This window comes from Ips typographus, linkage group LG1, assembly GCF_016097725.1.
Source record: "Ips typographus isolate SLU linkage group LG1, UJ_Ityp_2.0, whole genome shotgun sequence".
NCBI classification, from domain to species: domain Eukaryota; kingdom Metazoa; phylum Arthropoda; class Insecta; order Coleoptera; family Curculionidae; genus Ips; species Ips typographus.
This window is the reverse complement of record NC_138422.1, coordinates 546,573-568,807: the sequence shown is the minus strand read 5'-3', so window position 1 is coordinate 568,807 and position 22,235 is coordinate 546,573. Positions and strand designations below refer to the sequence as shown.

Genomic DNA, 22,235 nt, shown 5'->3' with positions numbered 1-22,235 from the left:
TTTGTTTTTCTAATTATGGCATATAAAGTGACACTTTTCAAAACTGATTAGAGTGACAAAACGTTTTACTTTATGTAACTAGTGATGAAAAGTTCATTTCATCACTCCCTGTTTTTATGCATTTCCGTAGAAACATATGGGCGACATCCATCATAACATGTCGTTGTCACTGTTTATACAAGGTGCTAGGAAAGTGAATATTTGTGTTAAATCACTTTAAAAGATGGTTTTTACCGCATTTTGGTCAAAATTAGAAAAAATTATGTATGCAACACGTTTCGAAAATGTCTTATTGTGTAACTCATTCAAATTGTAGGACCTCGCTGCGCTCGCCCTACAAACATTCTTTCGTTACACAAAATCGATCTTTTCGTAACTGGTTACATAAATAGCTATTTAAAGAACATTTTTTTGGAAAAATCTAGTGTACCAAAATAATGAGGCAGAAAAGTCAGATAATTCTAATTAAGAACGCTGACACAAATAAAACTAATAAACCTCCAGGATTCCTAAAAACTGTTACAGCAAACCTTTGAGAAAATTTCGCATCACAAAAAACTTCTGGCTACCAGATTTGATAGTAATATGCAACAAAATGTGTCGCAGCAATTTCAAACTAAGGTAAGTTGCTTTAAATCGGCTTATTTTGATGTCAGGAATATGTCAAAGTATTTTGTACAGACCCTGTATATTCCCAGTCTAAAACTTTCTTCGCTAAATTCATCTTTTTGGAATAAAATTCAGGCCAAGCTGAGCATTAAAAACTATAAAATATGCAAATGATCCCACATTTTAAATTATTATATATTATTATAGTGGTATGGAAAAATTAAAGAAATATGAACCTAATCCGTACTACTTTTTCACTTTCCGGCTAATTGCTTCGCGAGAGCCTGGTGGCTATCAAAGTGCTGTGTCATTATCATAAATTTCCTTTTGTGTAGTTTATTTGCTGTCGAGAGTTGCACGTTTAAGGTAGCCGATTTTGAATTATGAACTTGTTGATGAAAATTTACGGTAGCGCCAGTTAACTCGCATCAAAGATATGAACCAGTATGCTCGCGTTCACACGAAACTGTTCTAACCTACAGGCAACTTTTGAGAGAAAAAAGTCAGTGACAGCTTTATACCCAATGGCAGGGCAAGTAATTTGCAGCATCCGCTAATTTAAAAGCTCTTAACTAAAATTGATATTTCGTCTTTTTTCCATCTGCTTAAGTGATACTTTTTTACGGCGCCGATGATTGTATCTTTCGTAATTTCTTACTCAGCATTTTTTACTTGAAGCACTCACACGTTATGATGAGTGTATTGACTGATGAGCAGGTTTTTTACGTGTCACAAACTATTAGTACTTGAGTATTTATTTACTGGAGCTTTTGATGTTTTGTGGATCTAAAGACAAGAAGGTCAATCAAACAGAAATCCGGAATAACGTCTATTGCCAGCAAAAAGCAAGATCATAACCTTATATTCTACATTCTGTTAGTTTTTAAAAATACCATAAGTATTAAATTTCATTTTCAAAGAATTCTTCAATATACTGTTCTGCCACCGCCATTTACTTGTATCTACTGTGACATATTTTTCCAGTTTACTTGCTCAAATTAACTGTAAAGTCCATGCCTTTCCTAAAAGTTTGGCCAAAGTTACCATCTCCATCCTGTATATTTGCATACTTAACTGTAATGCATATCAATGATTTTTTGAACCTTGAAAACAAGCAATAAAATTCCATTCTAGGTCGTATATGCAGGCGCTAGAAACATCAACAAGTTAATAAAGAAATAATTTGCGATGCCGTAGGCTGCGTGGCCCTCTTATTGCAGATGGCGTCTGCAATTTTAGTGCTAGAATTGATTTGAATACAAAAAAACCGCGGAATGTTAGCACAGTTCCGGCTAATTCGCGGCATCAATCACATCCCAAGTCGTTCGTTCGTTTGGACCTAGTTACTGTTTTTTTTCATCAATTTCATCGCACTTATATCTATTACGGGAGTATCCGGGCGTGACGAAACCGCAGATCAAAAGTCGCTAGGTATCCGAGCAGCTGAAGAAAAATGGCATAGCTCAAGCACCGGGTGTCCGGGCAGGCTACAAGGAACCTACTCGACCATAATAAGCGGGTCAATTCTTTTTGTTTGGTGTCAAAGTTCACTCGTTCAGTGTTTTAGGCCCAAAGGCTTTGCATTCCTTTTGGAGGCTACCCACGATTTGAACGTGCAAGCTAAAACGAGTTAATTGAAAACAGTTAACACGTGCGAAGAAAATCTGTACAGAAAATCAAACTAAATCAAGATGATACGTATGAAGATTTTTTTTTTTTGTTCAAAATAAGCGTTACTTTAATTCACGCTGATGATTCAACAGTGAAATTTCGAAAGTGTTTTAGATGTATTCCCTATGGCCGCATTACTTAATAAAGAAAATAAAGTGTCTCAAGAAATAAGACAGCCGGTACAGTGTACTTACGGAACTTCTAGGAACTAGTCGAGAATCGAGATTCTTATCTGGTTAGAAATATAATTTCTGTGGCATTGCCAGAAGCTTTAAAACAAAGACATTTTTAAAAAAACCTTCCTTCTTAGAGTAATTATACAAGGTGGTCCAGTTTTAAGTGTCAATAATTCACCATTTGATAGCCAATCAAAAAATAAGTTGATTTGCATTGTGTCATTTTTCTGAAAAACGTTTCCTAAGGAAGATAAAGTCCTCCAAATTTCAATTTAAAAAATCGTTTTATAGTTTAAAACTGAACATCCAAACCTTGTGAAAGTCCAAATTTGTACTGAATCGTCTAAAAACTTTTTTACTACTAGGAATGCTCTTATGATTTGCTTCCTCAGACTGCCATCCTGGTTGAGTGTCTGAAACTGGCATTCAAGAACAAAAAAAAATCCGGAAATCAAGACAAAGATTGTATTGTGCTTGAAACTCATTTTTTACTACTAAAAATAATATAAAAGTTGACTTTTAATGCTAGAACTGACTTTACTAGGACTAAAGGGAGTCCAAAAGTATATTTTCAAGACTTTAATTGGTGTACAACTGAATTTTCTGGACTGGACAACTCTTCTGCATCTAGAAGTAAATTAAATTTTAGGACTATTTTATTTCTAGAAATTAGTTCTCAAGACTATTATTGTAGCATTTGATACCAACATTTTTTACTTTTATTACTGAAGAAACTTGACTTTTGAAAATAGTCTTAAACTCAATTTTTCAGTCTTAAAAAGTACTAAAACAGTCTGAATTTCTTAGAGATGCTACAATTTATTGCACCTATGAGTGTAGAAGTCAATTTAATATTGAAGAAGCTTGAAATAACACTTTCAAGATTATGGTCAGTGGACACACTGGCTTTTAGGCCTGATAAGTCAAAAACTTTGTAAAGATAGTCTTGAAACTCGATTTGAGGCACTGAAAACAGCCTTAAAACACTAAAAACAGTCTAGTTTATTAAGAAATACCCGAATTTTTAGCACTGAGGTGTCTAGAAGTCGATTTAATAGTGACAGAGCTTGGAATTCCATTTTAAGTGTATGAAGAATGTAAAAATTGTTTTTTAAGTTTGCTATGTCAATAACTTGGTGAAGATAGTCTTGAAACTCGATTTTCCAAGCTGAAAGCAGTTTTGAAGCACTAAAAATAATGCAAAAGTCGAAGAAAATGAAAAGCAAAGTAAAAAGCACGAAAAGTTCGTTTTCAAGACAATTTTCATGAATCTAATGTTAATGTTCTGCATTTAAGACTATTTTCAAGACTAAATTATATTGACATTTGTCTTCAAATTATGAAAACTTACTTCAAATGCAAATTTTAAGCTTCTGATGTCACTTTTCATTAGTTCAGTCACATTTTGGGGTTCAAGTCAATTTTTAAGGTTTAAATGTATGAATTTGTAGTAACAAATTCTTGAAAAAGTACTTAGTTTTTATGTCTACAAGTCAATTTTCAGTATTAAAGTCTCTCGATTTGCATGAAAAGTCAATTTTCAAAACTAAAGTCTTTCAGTTTGTCTGAAAACTGGCTACAATAATATTTTTTAAACTTCTTAAGTGAATTTTCCGTTTCCAAGACAATTTTTAAGTTGGGTTGAGTTAGTTTTGGGTCTTTGACCGTAATAACATGTAATAAAGTGCTTGTTTCAAATTTGATCAATATTGCTCCAACGGTCTGACAGTTATGACAAAAAAAAACGATTTTTTAAACAGAAATTTGAAGGACTGTATTTTCCTTTTCAGGAAGCACTTTTCAGGAAAATGACATAATGAATGTCAACTTATTTTTTAATTGGCTATGGATTGGTGAATTATTGACATTTAAAACTGGACCACCCTGTATAAAACCTTTCTTTTATCTAAAAAAAATTTGGTAATTTTTTCTTTTTAATTTCTTCATTGTCTGCAATATTGTGGCGCCATGATCCTGCAGCTCCACAGGTTTCGGTTTCGGCTTTCAAACATACAATCCTGCCGTATCTGTTTATCTCTGGGAGCTTTTAAAACAGTCGTAAAGTCGTTTTATCGCGTGTTTGACCGACTTTACTCTTTACGACCTGGATAGAACGAGTTAATTGCGCTTTATCTAATTCGTCCAAGCGTAAATCAGAGCCACATTTTTGTTTTTCAGTCAAAATGACCGTGTATATTTTATGAACTTTCAATATGATATAAACGGGGTAGCCAGATTACACTGGGAAAAATCAGGAGCAATCACGTACGCACGCCATAACAATGATATCGTTCGCAATAAATCTGGATAAAGAAGGAGTCCCTATCTTTTTCCAATTATGCGTTTTATGAGTTTTCGTGATCGGGATGCTAAAAGCTCACTGGGTTTTGTAGTAAGTTCATAAAATTCTTTGTTTGTTTTATTAAAGCTTTTAGTATGATTATTGGAAATATAGTCTGAGATCCTTCAAGGGAAAACACTTTGCTTCTTTCATCCCCTTTTGCATAAGTTCTTACTGTTTTCGTCTATCATCATGGCTAGAGATGATTATGTCCGTTTTGCTCTCATGAAGTACTTATAGAGTAGTAATTTATTTTAATTTGGATTGGTATTCATCAGAAAGGATATGTTCCTGTTGGTAATGTGACACTTTAAAGTATTATCACAAAAAGCATACACTCATTGTCTTCTTAATGCCAACGTAGAAAACAATCAGAATTCCATCAGGTTTTAAGTTTTGAATTTTCTATCAAATCAAATTATGTCTGCATTAATACAGCTACAAAATGAAAAATAGCGAGACTGATAGTTCCAACGGTACACTTCATAATACCTAATCCATTCAGCTGTACCACTCCTAATAAAAAGCGGCTTTTTGGTAATGAACTTCAATATTATTTTCGATATGCCTTTCGAGTATGAATAATTTAGTTAGGCGATAATGCCAAATAGGTTTTTTTCTCCGAACGGTAAACTAATAAGCACCTGCATGAAATAACAAAACCCAATGTTTTGACTTACGAAAAAAGCATTATATGTCGTCTGTACTATGATTGTATTTTGCAGAAAACGGTACCGGCAGACTCCTAAAGGACATTGTATGCAACGTTATGGGCCATTGTTTCTCATTGTTATTCTGTTGGTTCCTCTCTTCGCAAAACTGTTTATAATGCACGTGCATTTTATGATTATTGCAATGTTTATCGTCGTTGAAATAGTACATAACCGTTTGCTTTAATTTTTTAAGAATCAAATTATACTTTTTTTTCTTAAGTCAAACTCGTGTTAACTTCCAATGATTTTGACTTTGTTTTGGTTCTACCCAGCTTTATACACATACAAAATCCAGTTTAAATTTGGCAAAACTTTTTTTCTACGCTAAAACATATACTATTTTGATTACTGGGTCAGTTTGTCGACCTAATGACAATGGAAAGTGACGATTCGTTTCGAATCCAAACTGTTTCGGTGTTAATTAAGGTCGCGGTCGGTTATTCCGACTGTCATTCACTTTTGCGTGCAATTTATGAAATTTTTTATTTCGTTCGGTTAAAGATGCATTTTCACGGTGTGTTGTTCAGAAATAGAAACCACCAACGTGGCCCAGACTATTGCTTCAATGGCAATAATACTACGTTGTATCCGCTTTGACGTGTATTTTAAATCAATAAAAGCTGCTACTCATTACAGTAATTACGGCGGGACAAGGAAAGTAAACGCAAATTATTTTAAAATTGCAAAAACGAACACAAAAGGAAAAAATTACGAACAAACGATCGGAGGGAAACCAGTTCAGTCAGGCCGCCGATTTGGGTTAAAAACGATCCGTAATTGTAATGTTTGTTCGGGATTTTTGTTTTGTTATTTTTTCTTTCTCTCTTTCTGTCTATCTCGGATAAGATTGCAATTTGATTACACAGTCCTAGATCGGTAATTTGTTGCAAGATGCAAAGATCAACGGGTTAATTCTTCTCCAGTAAAAACATTTTTTGAACTAGATGCAAATTGCTAACGATAATTGATTATTTAAAATAATAAGGTTAATAATAACTCAAGAGCCTTTCTAAAAATAAACACCAACAGCCCTACAAAGAGTGAGAGTTTAATGTTTGTAAATGTTCCCGGATGAGCATCATAAACGAGAAAATTTCACTTTAATGCGAATAAAAGTGATTTTAAATTCCTACGCGTAATGACGGATTTCCGTAAATAACTGTAGAAACTTGTGCGATATTCCAACAATTAATGGTTTTCTTTGAATAGTGTAAACTTGACCTGCAATGGGCACAGAAAAAGTTAATTACACACTTTTAGTAGATTATACACAAAACCACTAAAAGTTTTAACATGTAACAGTTTTAAAAGTTCCACTAAAGGACCAAAAAAAACTGTTACGATCTATCTCAAATGAAATAATGCACTTTATCGTTGATTCACCCTGTACAATAGTGGTTTAACATTTAAACCTGGTTCAAGTCAAAAACGTTACTTTGACAGCAATGCCTTTCATATGGCAGAGTGCAACAACCACTCAAAGTTTCTTCTTCTTCTTCTGCTGCGTGTCCATTAATGGATGTTTGCGATCAGATTTGTCCACTCTTCCTTATTACGTATGGTATGCATTAGTTTTTGCATTGTCGTCAGTTCCATGACAGAGCCATGACATCTTTTTCCTGCCGATTCCCTTCTTTCCCTCAATCTTCCTTCAATTATCAATTGCAGGAATTGGTATGCTGTTTTTCGATGTTTAATGGTGTCTAACAGTTCGTGGTCTTTATTGATTATTCTCAAGACCTCATCGTTGGTTCCTCTTGCAGTCCATGGAAACCTCAGAAAACGCCTATAGAACCACCTCTCGAATGCTTAGAGCTTGTTCATAGTGCTTACCTTCAATGTCCATCTCTCTATAAAGCAACACTGTCCAGACATAGCATTTGACAAATCTAATTCTCAAGCCAAGCCAATCAACACCAAGAATTTAGTCTTCTTGGTGTTGATATTGAGGCCCATGTTTTTACTGCATTCCCCGACAGTCCCAAGCATAACCCGCAAATCCTCCATGTTATCTGCAATTAGAACTGTGTCGTCCGCATAACGAATATTGTTGACCCATACACCATTCACCTTAACGTCCACGTTGCGTTCTTCTAGGGCTTCCTGAAAGATGGCTTCAGAATATAAATTGAAGAGAAGTGGGGAAGGAACACACCCTTGTCTGACCCCTCTGCAAATTGGTCTTGCTTCTGTGAGATCATCAGCCATTTGGTTCCAGTATAGGCTTTGAATGCAGCGGATGCCTTTTTGGTCTATGTCCAATCTATTTAGGATTTGGATCAGTTTAACTGAACTGTTCTGTGTGATAAAGTAAATAGCAATCTCATTTGTTTAGAGGAAAGTGTAACTCAAAAAAGTCTAAAGTTTCCCAAATGCATACAGAATGATCCACAATCTTATGGACACAGAACAGTGGCGTGTAGAGTACATTGCTATTTTATATATTTTCTTTTTAACTCGTACAGTTTATGAAATATTTTGATTAAATTTTCCTTCCAAGGTTCAATTTTTGTGCAATTTTGTGTTCCATTTTGCAGCAATTGACATTGAAAAGAAGGACTAAAATCACGACAAAATTAGCTATTTTTACGACAATTAATTACAGTATTTTCCAGTTAACATTTAAATTAAAACTAAAATAAAAGCTTAATTTGATATTTGATTGTGGCACTTTATCCACTCTGTATAGTACGTGTCAATTTGACACATATTTTTTTCCTTTGTTTATTGGGTCTTCTGTCTCACACAAAAAAGGTTTGTTGGGAAAATGGAATTTTTTTTTACTTCAAAAGTATACAGAAAACCAACCCACACAAATAGATATTTAAACTACAAATCCAATCATCCAATAATGGTAAAAAAAGGTATTGTAAAAAGTTTATTTGATAGAGCCAAAATTATTTGCAATAATGAACAATTTAATAAAGAAAAATTATTCATTAAAAATGTTCTAAAAGAAAATGACTATCCTGAAACATTTATTAATAAATGTTTTAGGGATTTAGAACATCCAAAACAATCTGGAAATCAAAATCAAATTTTACCTTTTACTAACCTTTTTATTCCTTACATTCCAGGTATTTCTGACAAAATCAAACGAATAGCTAAAAAATATAACATCAGAACAATATTTAGAACTCAAAACACATTAAGATCACACTTAACTAAAACAAAACCTTACAATGAAAATGAATCTACAAGAAACGTGATATATAAAATTCCTTGCGAATGCAATCAATTTTATATTGGTGAAACCTCCAGACCTTTAAAAAAACGTATTAAAGAACACCAAAATTATTTAAGAACTGGAGACTTTCACAAATCTAATATATGCCAACACGCGTTTGATAATGATCATAGAGTCAAATGGAATGAATGTAGTATCATAGACAAAGAAACTTTTTCAAAAAGACGTAAAATAAAAGAAAGTGCATATATTAGATTAAACCATGACTCCTGTGTTGCTACATCCTCTATTAATATTGACCAAACTTGGTTAAATATTCTAGAGGAGGAGATAACACTTGGTCATATCAAACGTAACTGAAATTTCTTGTAATTTTGTTTTCATTATAAAACCCACCTTTCACTACAACAATAGATAACCTTTCCTATTGGAATGACAAAAGTCAAAATTTATGTCAATTTTTATTGACAAAACCCTTCTCAGAGTTCCATATTGAACATTATCAGGTTTAATATTTATTAAGTTGTTGTTTTCTGTGTTCTGCCGTTGTGTTTTTTCTTTTTTAGATTCTCTGAAGACGGTGGTAGATTTTCCACCGAAACGTCAGCGTTTTTAGGTAACAAGACCGAGCCTAAGTCAGTGGTCTTGTGTTGGGGCGACTAGGTTAATGTTATTTTCAACTTAGTTGAAAATAGTGCGAAATTCCATTTTCCCAACAAACCTTTTTTGTGTGAGACAGAAGACCCAATAAACAAAGGAAAAAAATGAGTAATTCGTCTCAACAAACATATAGAACATATCTTGACACATATCTTGCAAAAAATATAAGGAAAACAAAAACAAGAATGAGAGAAAAAGCGAAAAAACAGAATTGGCAAGAATATTACAAGAATGACAAAAACCATGGAAAACCTTGTTACCCCTAGTTAATTTGAAACTTTTCAATTATGAACAAAAGTTAACATGTCTTTTATGGTACCATATAAAAATATTTTAAATATTTTTTGCCACCATAGAGCTGTAACACATCTGAAGAACCAACCCATTCCTAGTGTTATTAATATGTGTTAACTTTTAGCTACCGTTAACTTTTACAATCCATGCAACTATAAATTGCGTGGTGAATGAAACATTTTATAGCTTTATGGGATCTATTGTACTGGTAAGTTATAAACAACGTTCCTTTTTTCGTTTTGAATGAGTTTTTGTGCGATAAAATCAAAGTTTGGCAGTAAAAACAATATTGCTGTTACCACCTGAAAAGTAATAATTATTATTACATCTACCACTGCTAAATTTGACGAATTAGGTTGTACTACATGAAACAAACATCGATTATTAACAAACAATAGCAGATTGCTCAATTATCAAAGTTGAAAAAACTGGGTTTATAGTGTGTGTGTATAAAAGATGATTCAACGTTTCGATCCCAGCATTGGTTGCATCATGTGTAATCGCAAGTCCATTAAAAAATGCTACGCAACTGGCTTAATTAGCAGATATCATCTGACAAATCCTGTTAAAACAATCGAGGTATAAAGAACGACATTTGAAGTATGCGAACCGTTTTGCCCAAACAATACCGGGCGTTTTAGATAAAATTTCCCCCCATTATCCGACTGGGATTTTTAATGGCGGCTTCTGCATATTTTAAGTCCTCGTTAGATAGTAATAAATCATATCGCGGCGCAATTAATATGGTGCAATGTGTTCTTTTCATCTTTTTTTTGGGGAGGAGAGTCATTTTTTAACAATAGCCTTGCGTATGTATATGGCCGTTAGACACGCGACTCTGTTATTCAACACCAATCTTAGTTAAATTAAACTGAGACGAGATTTTCCCGCAAAATTTACAGTTTCTGACCGATCCGACTCGTACAAGTTCGCTCTTGAAACGACTTGACAATTCTTCTTTCTTCGGACAGTCGCTCATTACAGGAAGCAGGGGTCAGGGTACTTTTAAAAGCACCGATGTTGATGTAGTGACCCGATACGATCTTCAGAGCATTTTCCTTTCCATCTAGCACAGTATTTTTTTTTAGATTTTTTGATATGAGAAAACATAACAGAAGAAACAGTGTTGCCGTTGATATAGACATACAATTAAATTTCTATTGTCAATCAATGAATAAATGTGATTGTGTGAGCTCGTATGTTGTCTATTGTTTGAAAAATAGGACATACTGTCTTGATGGTTATTTCCAATGCATCTGCTGCTTTTTTCTAAAAAAAAAGAATAACCTGACCTGGTTATGTCATTCAATAGTTTGACCACCACATAGTTTCACCGAATGTAAATCAGCTGGAAACCATACGCACTAAAGTGCACGCATTTTGCATGATTAGCGGGAACATATCAAAAATATTTCGGGCACATTCCTCGTCATTATTTTCATCTTCATCTACGGATAAAGAGGAAGATTCCAAAAGTCTTTAATGACTGCAAATTCATCAAATATAGTTTCTTGGGACAGTAGTGGAATGTATATTAGAGTGTCTTACCACAATAAAATATCTCCTGTTTGCTTGTTACTCTTTTCCAAAGAATGGTTTCAATTATTTTTTAAAAATTAATTTATATTTTATTTTAAAATATAATAATTAATTACCGTTAATGTTATAACAAAATGTGCACCTAACGGCCACGATGCCCCGCAGAACCTAGGGCAGTACAAACATACAGAAAAAGCATTATTCTTCTTGCACTTATTAAGTCAAACCCGACAAAATTTTCTAGTGCAACATTAGTGCGATAAGTCGAAAATTCTATTAAATTTGTCAATACAGGGTGGTCCAGTTTTAAATGTCATTTTTCTGAAAAATGCTTCCCAAGAAAAAAATACAGTCCATAAAAGTTTGGTTTAAAAAATCGGTTTCTTGTCATAACTGTCAGACCGCTGGAGCAATATTTTAATCAAATTTAGAACAAATATATGTGCTATTAATACTCATTGTGTGATGTTGATGACGTTTGTCGAAACTGTCCAATGATGTAAATACAGAAATATGGTTTCCATTTTTCTGCTTTATTTTCTACGTCACTGTATATTTTTCAAAAATATTTTTTTACTTTACTTGTTCAATTTGACAAAATAAGTATCTCTTATAAAATTCTGATTTGAAACTTTGTTTACGAGATAATTGAGTTATTACGTTCAAAACAAACCCAACCCAATTTAAAAGTTTTCTTGAAAACAGTGACAATTCACTTAAGAAGCTTAAAAAACGTCTTTGTAGATAGTTTTCAGACAAATTGAAAGACTTTAGTTTTGAAAATTGACTTAGAAACCAGTAAATTTACTTTGAAACGGTGAAAATTGACTTGAGAGGCTCAAAAAGTGTCTTTGTAACCAGTTTTCACAGTTTTCAGACAAATTGAAAGACTTTAGCTTTGGCAATTAACTTGGAAACTATGAAAATTTACTTGAGAGGCTTAAAAACTGTCTTTGTAGTCGGTCGTTATAGTTTTCAGATAAGTTGAAAAACTTTAGTATTAAAAATTGACTTGTAGCCATGAAAAACTACTTATCTAGAATTTTTGACTACAAATTCACACATTTCAACCTTGAAAATTGACTTGGACACCAAAAAGTGACTCTGTATCAATGAAAAGTGTCATAAAAAGCTTAAAATTTGCACTTAAAGCAAGTTTTCATAATTTGAAAATACATTTCAATATTTTAGTCTTGAAAATAGTTTTAAATACAGGATATTGACATTAAATTCATGAAAATTGACTTGAAGACTAACTTTTCAAGTTTTCTTACTTTGCTTTTTATTTTCTTACCTAACCTAACCTAACCTAACCTAACCTAACCTAACCTAACCTAACCCAACCTTGAAAATTGACTTACACTACTGTAATGACTTAACTTGACTTAATTACAATATTTTAGTCTTGAAAATAGTCTTAAATACAGGATATTGACATTAAATTCATGAAAATTGACTTGAAGACTAACTTTTCAAGTTTTCTTACTTTGCTTTTTATTTTCTTACCTAACCTAACCTAACCTAACCTAACCTAACCTAACCTAACCTAACCTAACCTAACCTAACCCAACCTTGAAAATTGACTTACACTACTGTAATGACTTAACTTGACTTAATTACAATATTTTAGTCTTGAAAATAGTCTTAAATACAGGATATTGACATTAAATTCATGAAAATTGACTTGAAGACTAACTTTTCAAGTTTTCTTACATTGCTTTTTATTTTCTTAGAATTCTGGACTATTTTTAGGGCTTTAAAACTGCTTTCAGCTTGGAAAATCAAGTACCTATTAGGGTTATCTTCACCAAGTTCTTGACATAGCAGACTTGAAAAACTATTTTAACATTTTCCATAGGCTTAAACATGCCATTTCACGCTTTGTCAGTATTAAATTGACTTCTAGACGCTTCACTGTGATTTAAGACTGAAAAACCGAATTTTAAACTATTTTTTATAGTAAAAGTTATGTTTCAGACTCTTCATTGATGAAAGTAAACAATTTTGGCATTAAATGCTACGATATTAGTATTGAACGCTAATTTTTAGAATTAAATTAGCTCGGAAATTCGGACTGTTGCCAGTGTTTAATTGAATAAAAAAAAAGTTTGAATTTGAATAATCAGTTTTACACTACCTATAGTCAAAAAAATTGAACGCCAGGAAACATTAGTCCAAAAATGCTGTTTTTTGACTATTGAATATTTAGTGTCAAAAATTAACTCGTAAACCTCACAGATGACCATATTTGAATACTTTTGAACCATTTTAAAGTAAAAAACACAATAACCCAAGTAGACATTTTTGTCAATTTTGAATAACATCACAGACAAGCTAATATATAACATGATGGGCTATCGATTGGTGAATTATTGACATTTAATACTGGACCACCCTGTATAGGGTGACTCGCAAAAAAACACCAGCTTTTAAAATGACAGAACTCTAACGATTTACCAATAATTAGTTTCTACTTTGTGATTGATTGATAGACCTTTAAAGTAACGGTTTGATGTAACATAAATCTTCTGGTCGTCTACGTAATCTAATTAACGTTACAAAAGCAATAAATTAGCGCAAATTGAATTTGCTACGGGAAGATTAAGGACGGAACCAGAGAGGAAGTTTTGGTTCGACGACACCGCAATTTTTGCGACACTTTTGCGCCTTCACAATACTTTTCGCGTAATGCGTGATTGCCACAGATGGTTCTGGGACACGGAACGTTGACCAGAAAAAACATCGTAGACACAAAATAGTATTTGAATTTGGGTTTCACGGTATTAAACGTGCAATTTGATTTAGGTAGAAGTTTGGTAACCGAGAAGTTCAGGTTCTATTGTCCGGTCAATTTCTTCATGATTGCTACTAGCAAAAGTTTCTGAAAAATTTCGATTCAAAAATGCACTAAGCAATGTTTATTTAAATATTTTGTGAATTGAATAACTCATCAAAAAATAGTATATTGTACCATGAATGAGTATGTATAATATTAATTCTAATCTTTTGAAAATTTGACTACTATGTTTAGAAAATGTAGGTTTTTAGCCTGACAACTTAATTTGAGATTTTCACACATTTATTTTGTATTGTATTGTTTAACTTGATCCTAAATTTAATAACTTTTAATTCTTAACTTTTAATAATTTGATTAATACCAGACTTGCCTGTTATTAATTATTTTTCTAACCGTAAATTACCAGAGCATTCTATCTGTTCAACCTGCATGTCTATTAGCAAGTCTTAATACTGAAGAAAATTAATTTGAAATTCAAAGTGAATGACGGAAATTGTCAGCGTTGATCAAAAATCATTTATTCTTGAAGAAAAATCCCAAGGCATATTTATAGTAACATCTGATAAGTTTGAAATGGGTGTGTCAGGTGAAATTCTTTATTTCATAATCATTACTAACTTTAACTTTAACTTTTTTTTTTTTCATTACTTTTTATTTTGTACTGATATTAAGAAGTTTCAGGAGAAATGTAAAAATTACGATATTTATGGATTGCATACATTAAGATTGGCAGGATATCGTAAATTCATGAATGATCGTTCTCTTAGAATGAATTTTGGAGTCGCATTCAGAATACATTTCAAGAATATCAAGTAACCGGGCCCGGTGTGGTCTTAAGGTGATGATTTCCCACGTAACTTTTAGATAGACAAGTTACGTGTGTGATAACCTTGAATACGTGATTTTTCGTCCCTGACCGCTTAGATAACCATTCATAGTTTGCTGGTTGAAATTACTAAAAAAATATCAAGCTAAATGAGAGAAATCTGCACTGATTTCAAGTTAATTGATTTAATAATGACAGTTTAATCCAAATAAAAGAAGGAAAATACGTTAGATGATCGTTCGTTGATGCGCAATGATTTAAGTGACTTAGCCTCATTTTGTCGTTTTGCCTACTCATGGGAATATGCAGACGCAATAATTGCCTTTTGTAATCAATATATGCATTAAATGAAGGCGACCGTAATTGATTCAGGTCGTTCTCGATTTGATTCTCAACAATAATAAACAGTAATATTCTTACACGCCTCTTTAGGCAGGAAGTCACCTCGTTTGGTTCACATTTACCATTTATAAAAATTGGCCATTAGAAAAAAAAAATGATAAATGAGACACATCGAGGCGACCGGCGTTCTAATCTCGAAATCTAGAATGTTCCCAGAATATGTGAACTCGAGGTTTCGGAATTGCCGTCTCGTAGACAAAGAGTTGTAAAAACGTGCCTTATACACACCCGATATGACAATAGAATTACATAGTTATAACTTGGACTAAGTAGCTGTATACGTTTAGTTGTCTTGTACAAATGGATACGAATATCATTAAGTGTGTGAATGGGAAATTAATGGTTTTAAAGTGTCAAGTGGCTTAGAAGACTGGACATTTGGTTTCTATCTTAAAGTCATTCAATTCATCCATCGTTTTCGTATTCTACTTAGAAATAGAGCGCAAGTGCCATTAAGGCCATTAAATTCTACACTTGTACCAAAACAAACCTGAAAAAACGGCAGAACTCAACATGTTGAACCACCAAATTGTTTTAGCGTTATAAAAATGGTCTTGGTACAAAATAATAAAAAAAGTCATACAAAACTGTTTGCAAAACTCAATAATAAATACTTAAAAATTTGAATAAAATTTTAAAACTGTCCCCAGTATGTTCACGCAGTTTTTAAAATTGTCTAATTTTTGATGTCCCAAATTCCGCTGGAAGCATGGAAATTTCAAAAACTGCAGGGAAAGTAGGGTCGGTTAGGTTAGGTTAGGTTAGGTAGCATTTTTCATAATGCCCAGGCAGTTTAAAAACTGCCCAAAGGAATAAAATAAAATGATAAATTAAATAAGAAACATTGTTCACATTGCCAGAGCATTATTAATATTGCTTAAAGTCATATGGGAAATGTAACTATAACTAACCTAACCTAATTTTTAAGATGAACCTAACTATGAAAATATAATAAATTTTCATAGACCAATACAAAATTATTACCAGCAGCTAAGAGTATTTTTATGGAAAAAAGAAAATCATGAGAAAATCAGTCAAATGTATGAAAAAATAAAAATAAATAATATTAATGCAAAACTAAGTGTCTGAACTTTTGATTGAAAAAGAGAGAAAAGATTGAAATGAAAAAACCTAAAAAAAGGTCTCAAAATGAAAATTACGTATTATGTACAGGGTGCTGCATTTTCGATGGTTTTACGGGGTACAGAGAAAACGGTAATAGATAGAAAACAAGTAGCTTACGTGTTCTGATCTCTTTTTCTGAGCAGAGATGACTGGCGAAAAGTGGGCGGCGCAAACTTCTTTTGTTTCAAAGATACGGGGAGCTTTTGAAAATTGGTCATTTTGGAACCTCTCTGTATTTCATTTGCTATTAAAGTTATCAAAAAAGGAAAAACGGTTTCCAGTAGAAGTTTTGACGTAGAATCCAATGGCGTAGTCAGTTTTTTTCTATTACGTTTAATTTCTGACATATGACAGTAAGTTATATTTTTTTAAATGGAACACCCTATATATTTTTAGTTCATTAAATTCTGTTGATTTTTACTTTTTCAACGGTGTATTAAAACATATAATTTTGTAAACGTTAATCTTGGTAATTAGAAAAAAAGCGTTTCCTTAACAAAAAAGTACTAAATAATATGTATACAAATACCCACAGTCGAAACAAAATTTGGCTATGTTCATATTAACATGTTACATGTCGTTTATAAACAGTTTTTTGAAGTCATTTAAAAAAATGTAACTTACTGTCATATGTCAGAAACTAAACGGAATAGAAAAAAACTGACTACACCATTGGATTCTACATGAAAACTTCTACCGGGAACCGTTCTTCCTTTTTTGATAACTTTAAGAGCAACTGAAATACAGAAGAGGTTCAAAAATTACCAATTTTCAAAAACCCCCCGTATCTTTGAAATAAAAGAAGTTTGCGCCGCCCACTTTTCACCAGTCATCTCAGCTCAGAAAAAGAGATCAGAACACGTATGCTACTTTTTTTTCTATCTATTACCGTTTTCTCTGTACCCCGTAAAACCATCGAAAATGCACAATACAAAAATTTTGCCTGATTTTTAATTAATGTCCGAATGCAAAAAATTATTTACTAAAATATTAAAATTGTCATAAATTACGTTATTAACTTTCTATCTTCGATTGTTCTCATTAACTCTGACGTAATGGGACAGTGAATCATCAATGAAAGACCATCCTTCTAAAAATTTCTTTTCTTGTCCAGGAAACTACTTCGGAAACTGAAACCAAAAATGACAAAACGGGTGGTCTTTAAGAATGTTATTGGTTTAGGTTGAATTTGAATCTTCAATTAATAATATACTACTTCTGTGGGAACTTGACTTGATCGAAAAAGTCGCACACTTCTTAAGTGTTCTAAGAAGGATGTAAAGTAGTTAAAAAATCCAGATAGGCTTAACAAGTGCGATCCCATTAACAGGTTGATTAGACATACAAGCTTACCGGGATTATAGAATTGCAGTAGATTAAAAGTTGAGTTTTCCAGAATGTTTGACTAAACGTAACAGTAAACTGATTTTACGGCCTTAAAGAATGTCTGTCACTGTCTGCTGCAGAAACAGCATAATCCACGTACGGTACTAAATTGCTCACGGATCAGGAAGCGGTACCATCTCGATGCGTTTTAATTAAATTTTTAGTGATGTTATAATATCCACTTCTGCCACTTTCAATATTTGTTTAGTTACGCAAATTGCCCGTACGTATAACTAGCTTACTAATTAAAAAACTAAAGAAAAACCTACCTTTTTTCCAAATTCAAAATCATACTTCCGAAAATTTGGTGCGACCAAAAACCACATCCAGTAACAACACAGAATTAGTGCGCATCGCGTAACGAAACGTAGCGGTGCGTACGCCTTAGCTCACGCGAAGAAGATGCAGAAGCAACTAACTTTTAACAACTGACGGAAGAAACCGTAGACTTTGGAAGAAACGAAGAATTCGGTCTCGGTTGCGCCGGTTCTGCTTACAAACTAAAACGGACGGTGGACTTTTAAATCGCATTTAAAGCCGGCAGTACCTTGTTTTGCGTTACCAAAACAAATCATACCAGATTCACTGATTGTGATTCGATTGATTATTCAACAATTCGGAAAATCCTAAAAAGCGGGAGATCGTTATGACTGATTCGTTGATAAGAATGTTAAAATAGTGGAATTTTGAAAATGTTGATTAGATTAAGGTTCTTTCTGTCAACTCTTTTTGTATAATAGTGACATAGGAATTTCTTAATGGGCCCACAATTTTTTTTTATTTCATAACTACAAAGACGGATTGAAAATATTATACCCGTATTTTTTTGTTTTCAAAAATATTAAGTCTAAATAGAAAAAAAATGATGATAAAAACTACATTAATCTCATGTTTAAAACGCCCGCCGCCGGTGACGTACTACACTATCAACCAATCAGCGACAAGAAGTGAAACAGATGGCGTGCAACAGCCAATAAAATCGCCCAGAATTACGTACGTCACATGGGCGCCAAAACAGATCTTTTAAACTTAATGGACAAATTCAAACTAATGTAGGAACATTTACGACCATAATTTTTTCTTTAAGAATATGAAAAATTTGTTTTTTGATCCTATTCTTTCGATTCCAGTCATTAAAACAAAAATTTATGATATGTGGAATAGGCCCATTGAAAAATTTCATGTGATTAAATAGTAAAAACCGGAAATCCCGACATTTTTAAAAATGTTTTCCTCAACACTAATTTTTTTGTAGTTTTATAGCTTCATAGGTATTGGACATCTTCCAAGTTAGTATAACAGATTGAAATTAGATTAAAATAAACAGATACACGTCACGACTGTCCAATTTCTACACATGGACCTATAAACAATAATTCAATATGATTTACAACTAGAATAGTGCTTTTAAGCAAATACATTGTGCACACAGTCTCCATTGTGATAGATTTAAATATGTCCAAAATGGACGATTCACCTGTCAAAATCTAACTATCTGCATTAAGTGCGTATCAAACACACATAAAGACGTTTCTAGGTAAAACAAAATTGAGCGTTTGCGTAATATCTTTGTTTGCCTAATGAATTTCTTCAATCGAGTGAATAAGCAAATATGCAGGAAATGAAAATACCATCTTGCATTCCTGCGCTCTTTTAAATAGAACTACTTTTATGCGGGTTGTTTTCCTTCCTACTGGTTTTTAGTAAGTATACAATGAAAGGGAAAAGTGATTTGTGTGTTCTGCAATTACGATATTAACTGAATCTTGCAGATCTTCATGGAAGTGGACAATTTTCTTGGTAAACGAAACAGGACATTGTTATAATAACGCGGTCCTTTGAAGCGACTCGCGTATCCCATATCCGGCTAGTTGCCGTGCAACTTTCAGTTGATTTTCCCTTACAACTTCAATAATTAATCTGTAATTAGCGGGTAATTGTTCAAATAGTTTACTGACCACCGCGGTTGAGGAAACACACCAGGTTCAAGGATTTTATTTAGAAGCGGTGTTTGATGTCCACTAGGTAGGAAATTATCTCACAGATACGTTTACTCCGTCTTTTGATTATCATTCGATGAAACTGTAAAATATCACAAATCAGTATCGTTTATCCATTATTACTCACACAAACAAAAACATTTCGATGGCATTCCCAAGCTTTAGAAACAGTTTTAATGGGTGATTACGAAGCGGCAATAAATACAGCGCATAAATGACAAGTCCAGTAGCAGCAAAATGCCATTAGCATAATTTCAGCATGTCGAATGTTTTCCATGTTTGTAATTTAAGACATGAACGGTAGCCGTGAAAGTGTGTTGTGCAAATAAATTCTATGTAATAAGGAAAAATAACGTGATAACAAAAATGGGAAAAGTTACGTTATTTTCTCTATACTTTGATATAGTTTTATTTTAGGTGTTAATTGAATTTTGGTATCAAATACGTTGCTTTGTGAAAACACTAGAAGTTTAAATTTATAGCACAAAATTCGACAAAAAAAACTCAGAAATAAGTTAAGCTTACAGAATCAACACTTAAAATTTGATTAAAAAGCAATGTTTGTTATTATAACCACAGTAATCAATACTCGCCCTCTATATGTATAAAATTAATTTTTGTGTATGATGATTGAAATTAAGTTTTCGACCATATTCTATTTCAATTTTAAACAAAAGAGAGATGAGAGAAAAATGTTTTAAATTGCAAAAAAAAACAAAGTATCTCCATACGATGGTGGATGAGCTGGTTCCTGATTTCTATGCGGCGACTTTTTTCTTCCCATTTTCGCCAGATGTCGCTAAACTAAGCACTACAATCAGTGCCTTGGTTTATTTTGCAATACCAGAGCCATCTGCCTTTCACAGATTAAAACGTTGAGAATCTTTGGTTACGTATTACTACCGCAGTTCTCCTACTAGTCTCTCGTACCATTCGCCAATCACAGATGGCGCTGACGTTCTAAAAAGAACCAAATGCACATCTTTATCACTGTTTCACTTTATTACTTGAAATTCCTGACCCTTGATTTTAATGATTTTTTTATGCTAAAAACAGCTTATTCTTTAACCGTCATTTAATTTTTCGTTATTCAGACTGTGATTATTTTTACCTGTATTGTCACAGTCTGAACTCTAAACCACACAACGACTTAAGCTTGGCTTAAAGAACGACGATGGAAATGGAGGTATGTATAGCAATGCAATTCTAAAAAATCACTAAATTAGAGAAAGAAATGGCTACAACACTTTACTTGACAAACACACACAATCACATCTGTTATTTGTCAACGGCAACATTGCACATTATGAGTATTTTCAGATGTTTTTCCGTAAAGGATACTAATCCTGGACTGATAGTTAAAAACATGCTCTACAACTTTAAAGTTTTGTTAGGAGAATCAACCAAAACAAAAATAAAAACTAATGTTTCATGTCAAGTATAGTATGTCAACATCATATCCTCCCTTGTTGTACACTATTCTATTCTTCAACTTGTACTGAACGCTCATTTTGCTGATTAGTGCTTAAATTCTCTGGTCTCGATAGATATCACAGAAACTTTCACTGCAACTTGCTATGGTTTGTTAGAGAATGAAGAGGTGGCAGCACTACTTCAAATAGTAGTAGTACTGATTACATTGAAACCTAATGCAAATTTAATGTTTTGTACGGAATGAAAAAATAGTAATAACGATAACTATACAAAAAGCGTTCTAACAATGTACCCAATTAAACCGTAATTCAAAATAACTAAATTAGAAAACGACTTTAAAAATAGCAAAATATGTCAAATCCAAGCAAAGTCAAACAATGAAAACTTTTATTATAGATTATTCGATAGAAACACCGCCCTCTGTACAAGAAAGCCAAGAAGGTGCATGCCAAAAATTCCAATATGGCCGAAATATGGGATTGACAGTTTGCATTTGTTTGTATTGTGGAAATTGAGTTTTTGGATGATTAAATTAATTTTTAAGGTTTAAAGTCAAGACTTGGGATTACTTGCCAAAGTAATTTTTGTTTACTATTATATATTGTTGTTTATATGTTTATTGTTCTAGTGAAAGTGTAGTTTGTGTTCATTTTATTGTGTTATCACTATTGTTATTGTTCCTTCATTGTTCTGTAATTTGTGGTTGGTTTTTTAACTTAAATTTTATTGCCTCTACAATATGCCGTCCACTGGTTGTTTGCCAAATTTCTAAAAGCAATTTGGTAAAAGACCCAAAAGTGTCAGTCTTTTACTTTCCAAAAGACCCTGCTCGAACCCAACAGTGGTTGAAAGCTTTGAAGTGGAATGATTTTACTCCAACACAATACTCAGTGGTAAGTACAATATGCTTTCTCATTCAGTAAACTTATTGCCTCTTACATACATTGGTATGTGACTTATGTGAGTTACATTTTGAGGCCGCCTGCATTTTGAGAGCAACAAAGGTTTACTCTGAAGAAACAGACAGCTTTTAGAAGTTCTATTGGCACATTTACATTTTAAAAGAAAGGTCTTG

At 32.8% G+C, this 22,235-nt stretch overlaps 2 protein-coding genes across 3 annotated transcripts in view; both read right to left on the bottom strand.

Moving 5' to 3' along the window:
* Cluap1 (clusterin associated protein 1) overlaps positions 1–22,235 on the bottom strand; it is a 126,125-nt gene that overhangs the window by 35,898 nt on the left and 67,992 nt on the right. The gene's annotated exons all lie outside the window — the stretch shown is intronic.
* Positions 1–22,235, bottom strand: part of mwh (multiple wing hairs) — a 48,966-nt gene that overhangs the window by 18,934 nt on the left and 7,797 nt on the right. The window contains exon 1 of one of the 2 annotated variants that reach the window (XM_081994734.1): positions 17,996–18,226. The exons of the other annotated variant lie outside the window; for it this stretch is intronic. Coding sequence (XP_081850860.1) covers positions 17,996–18,018 — 23 coding nt within the window. The 5' untranslated portion in view covers positions 18,019–18,226. Of the gene's footprint in view, positions 1–17,995; positions 18,227–22,235 lie in introns of those variants that run through there. 2 annotated transcript variants of the gene reach the window in all.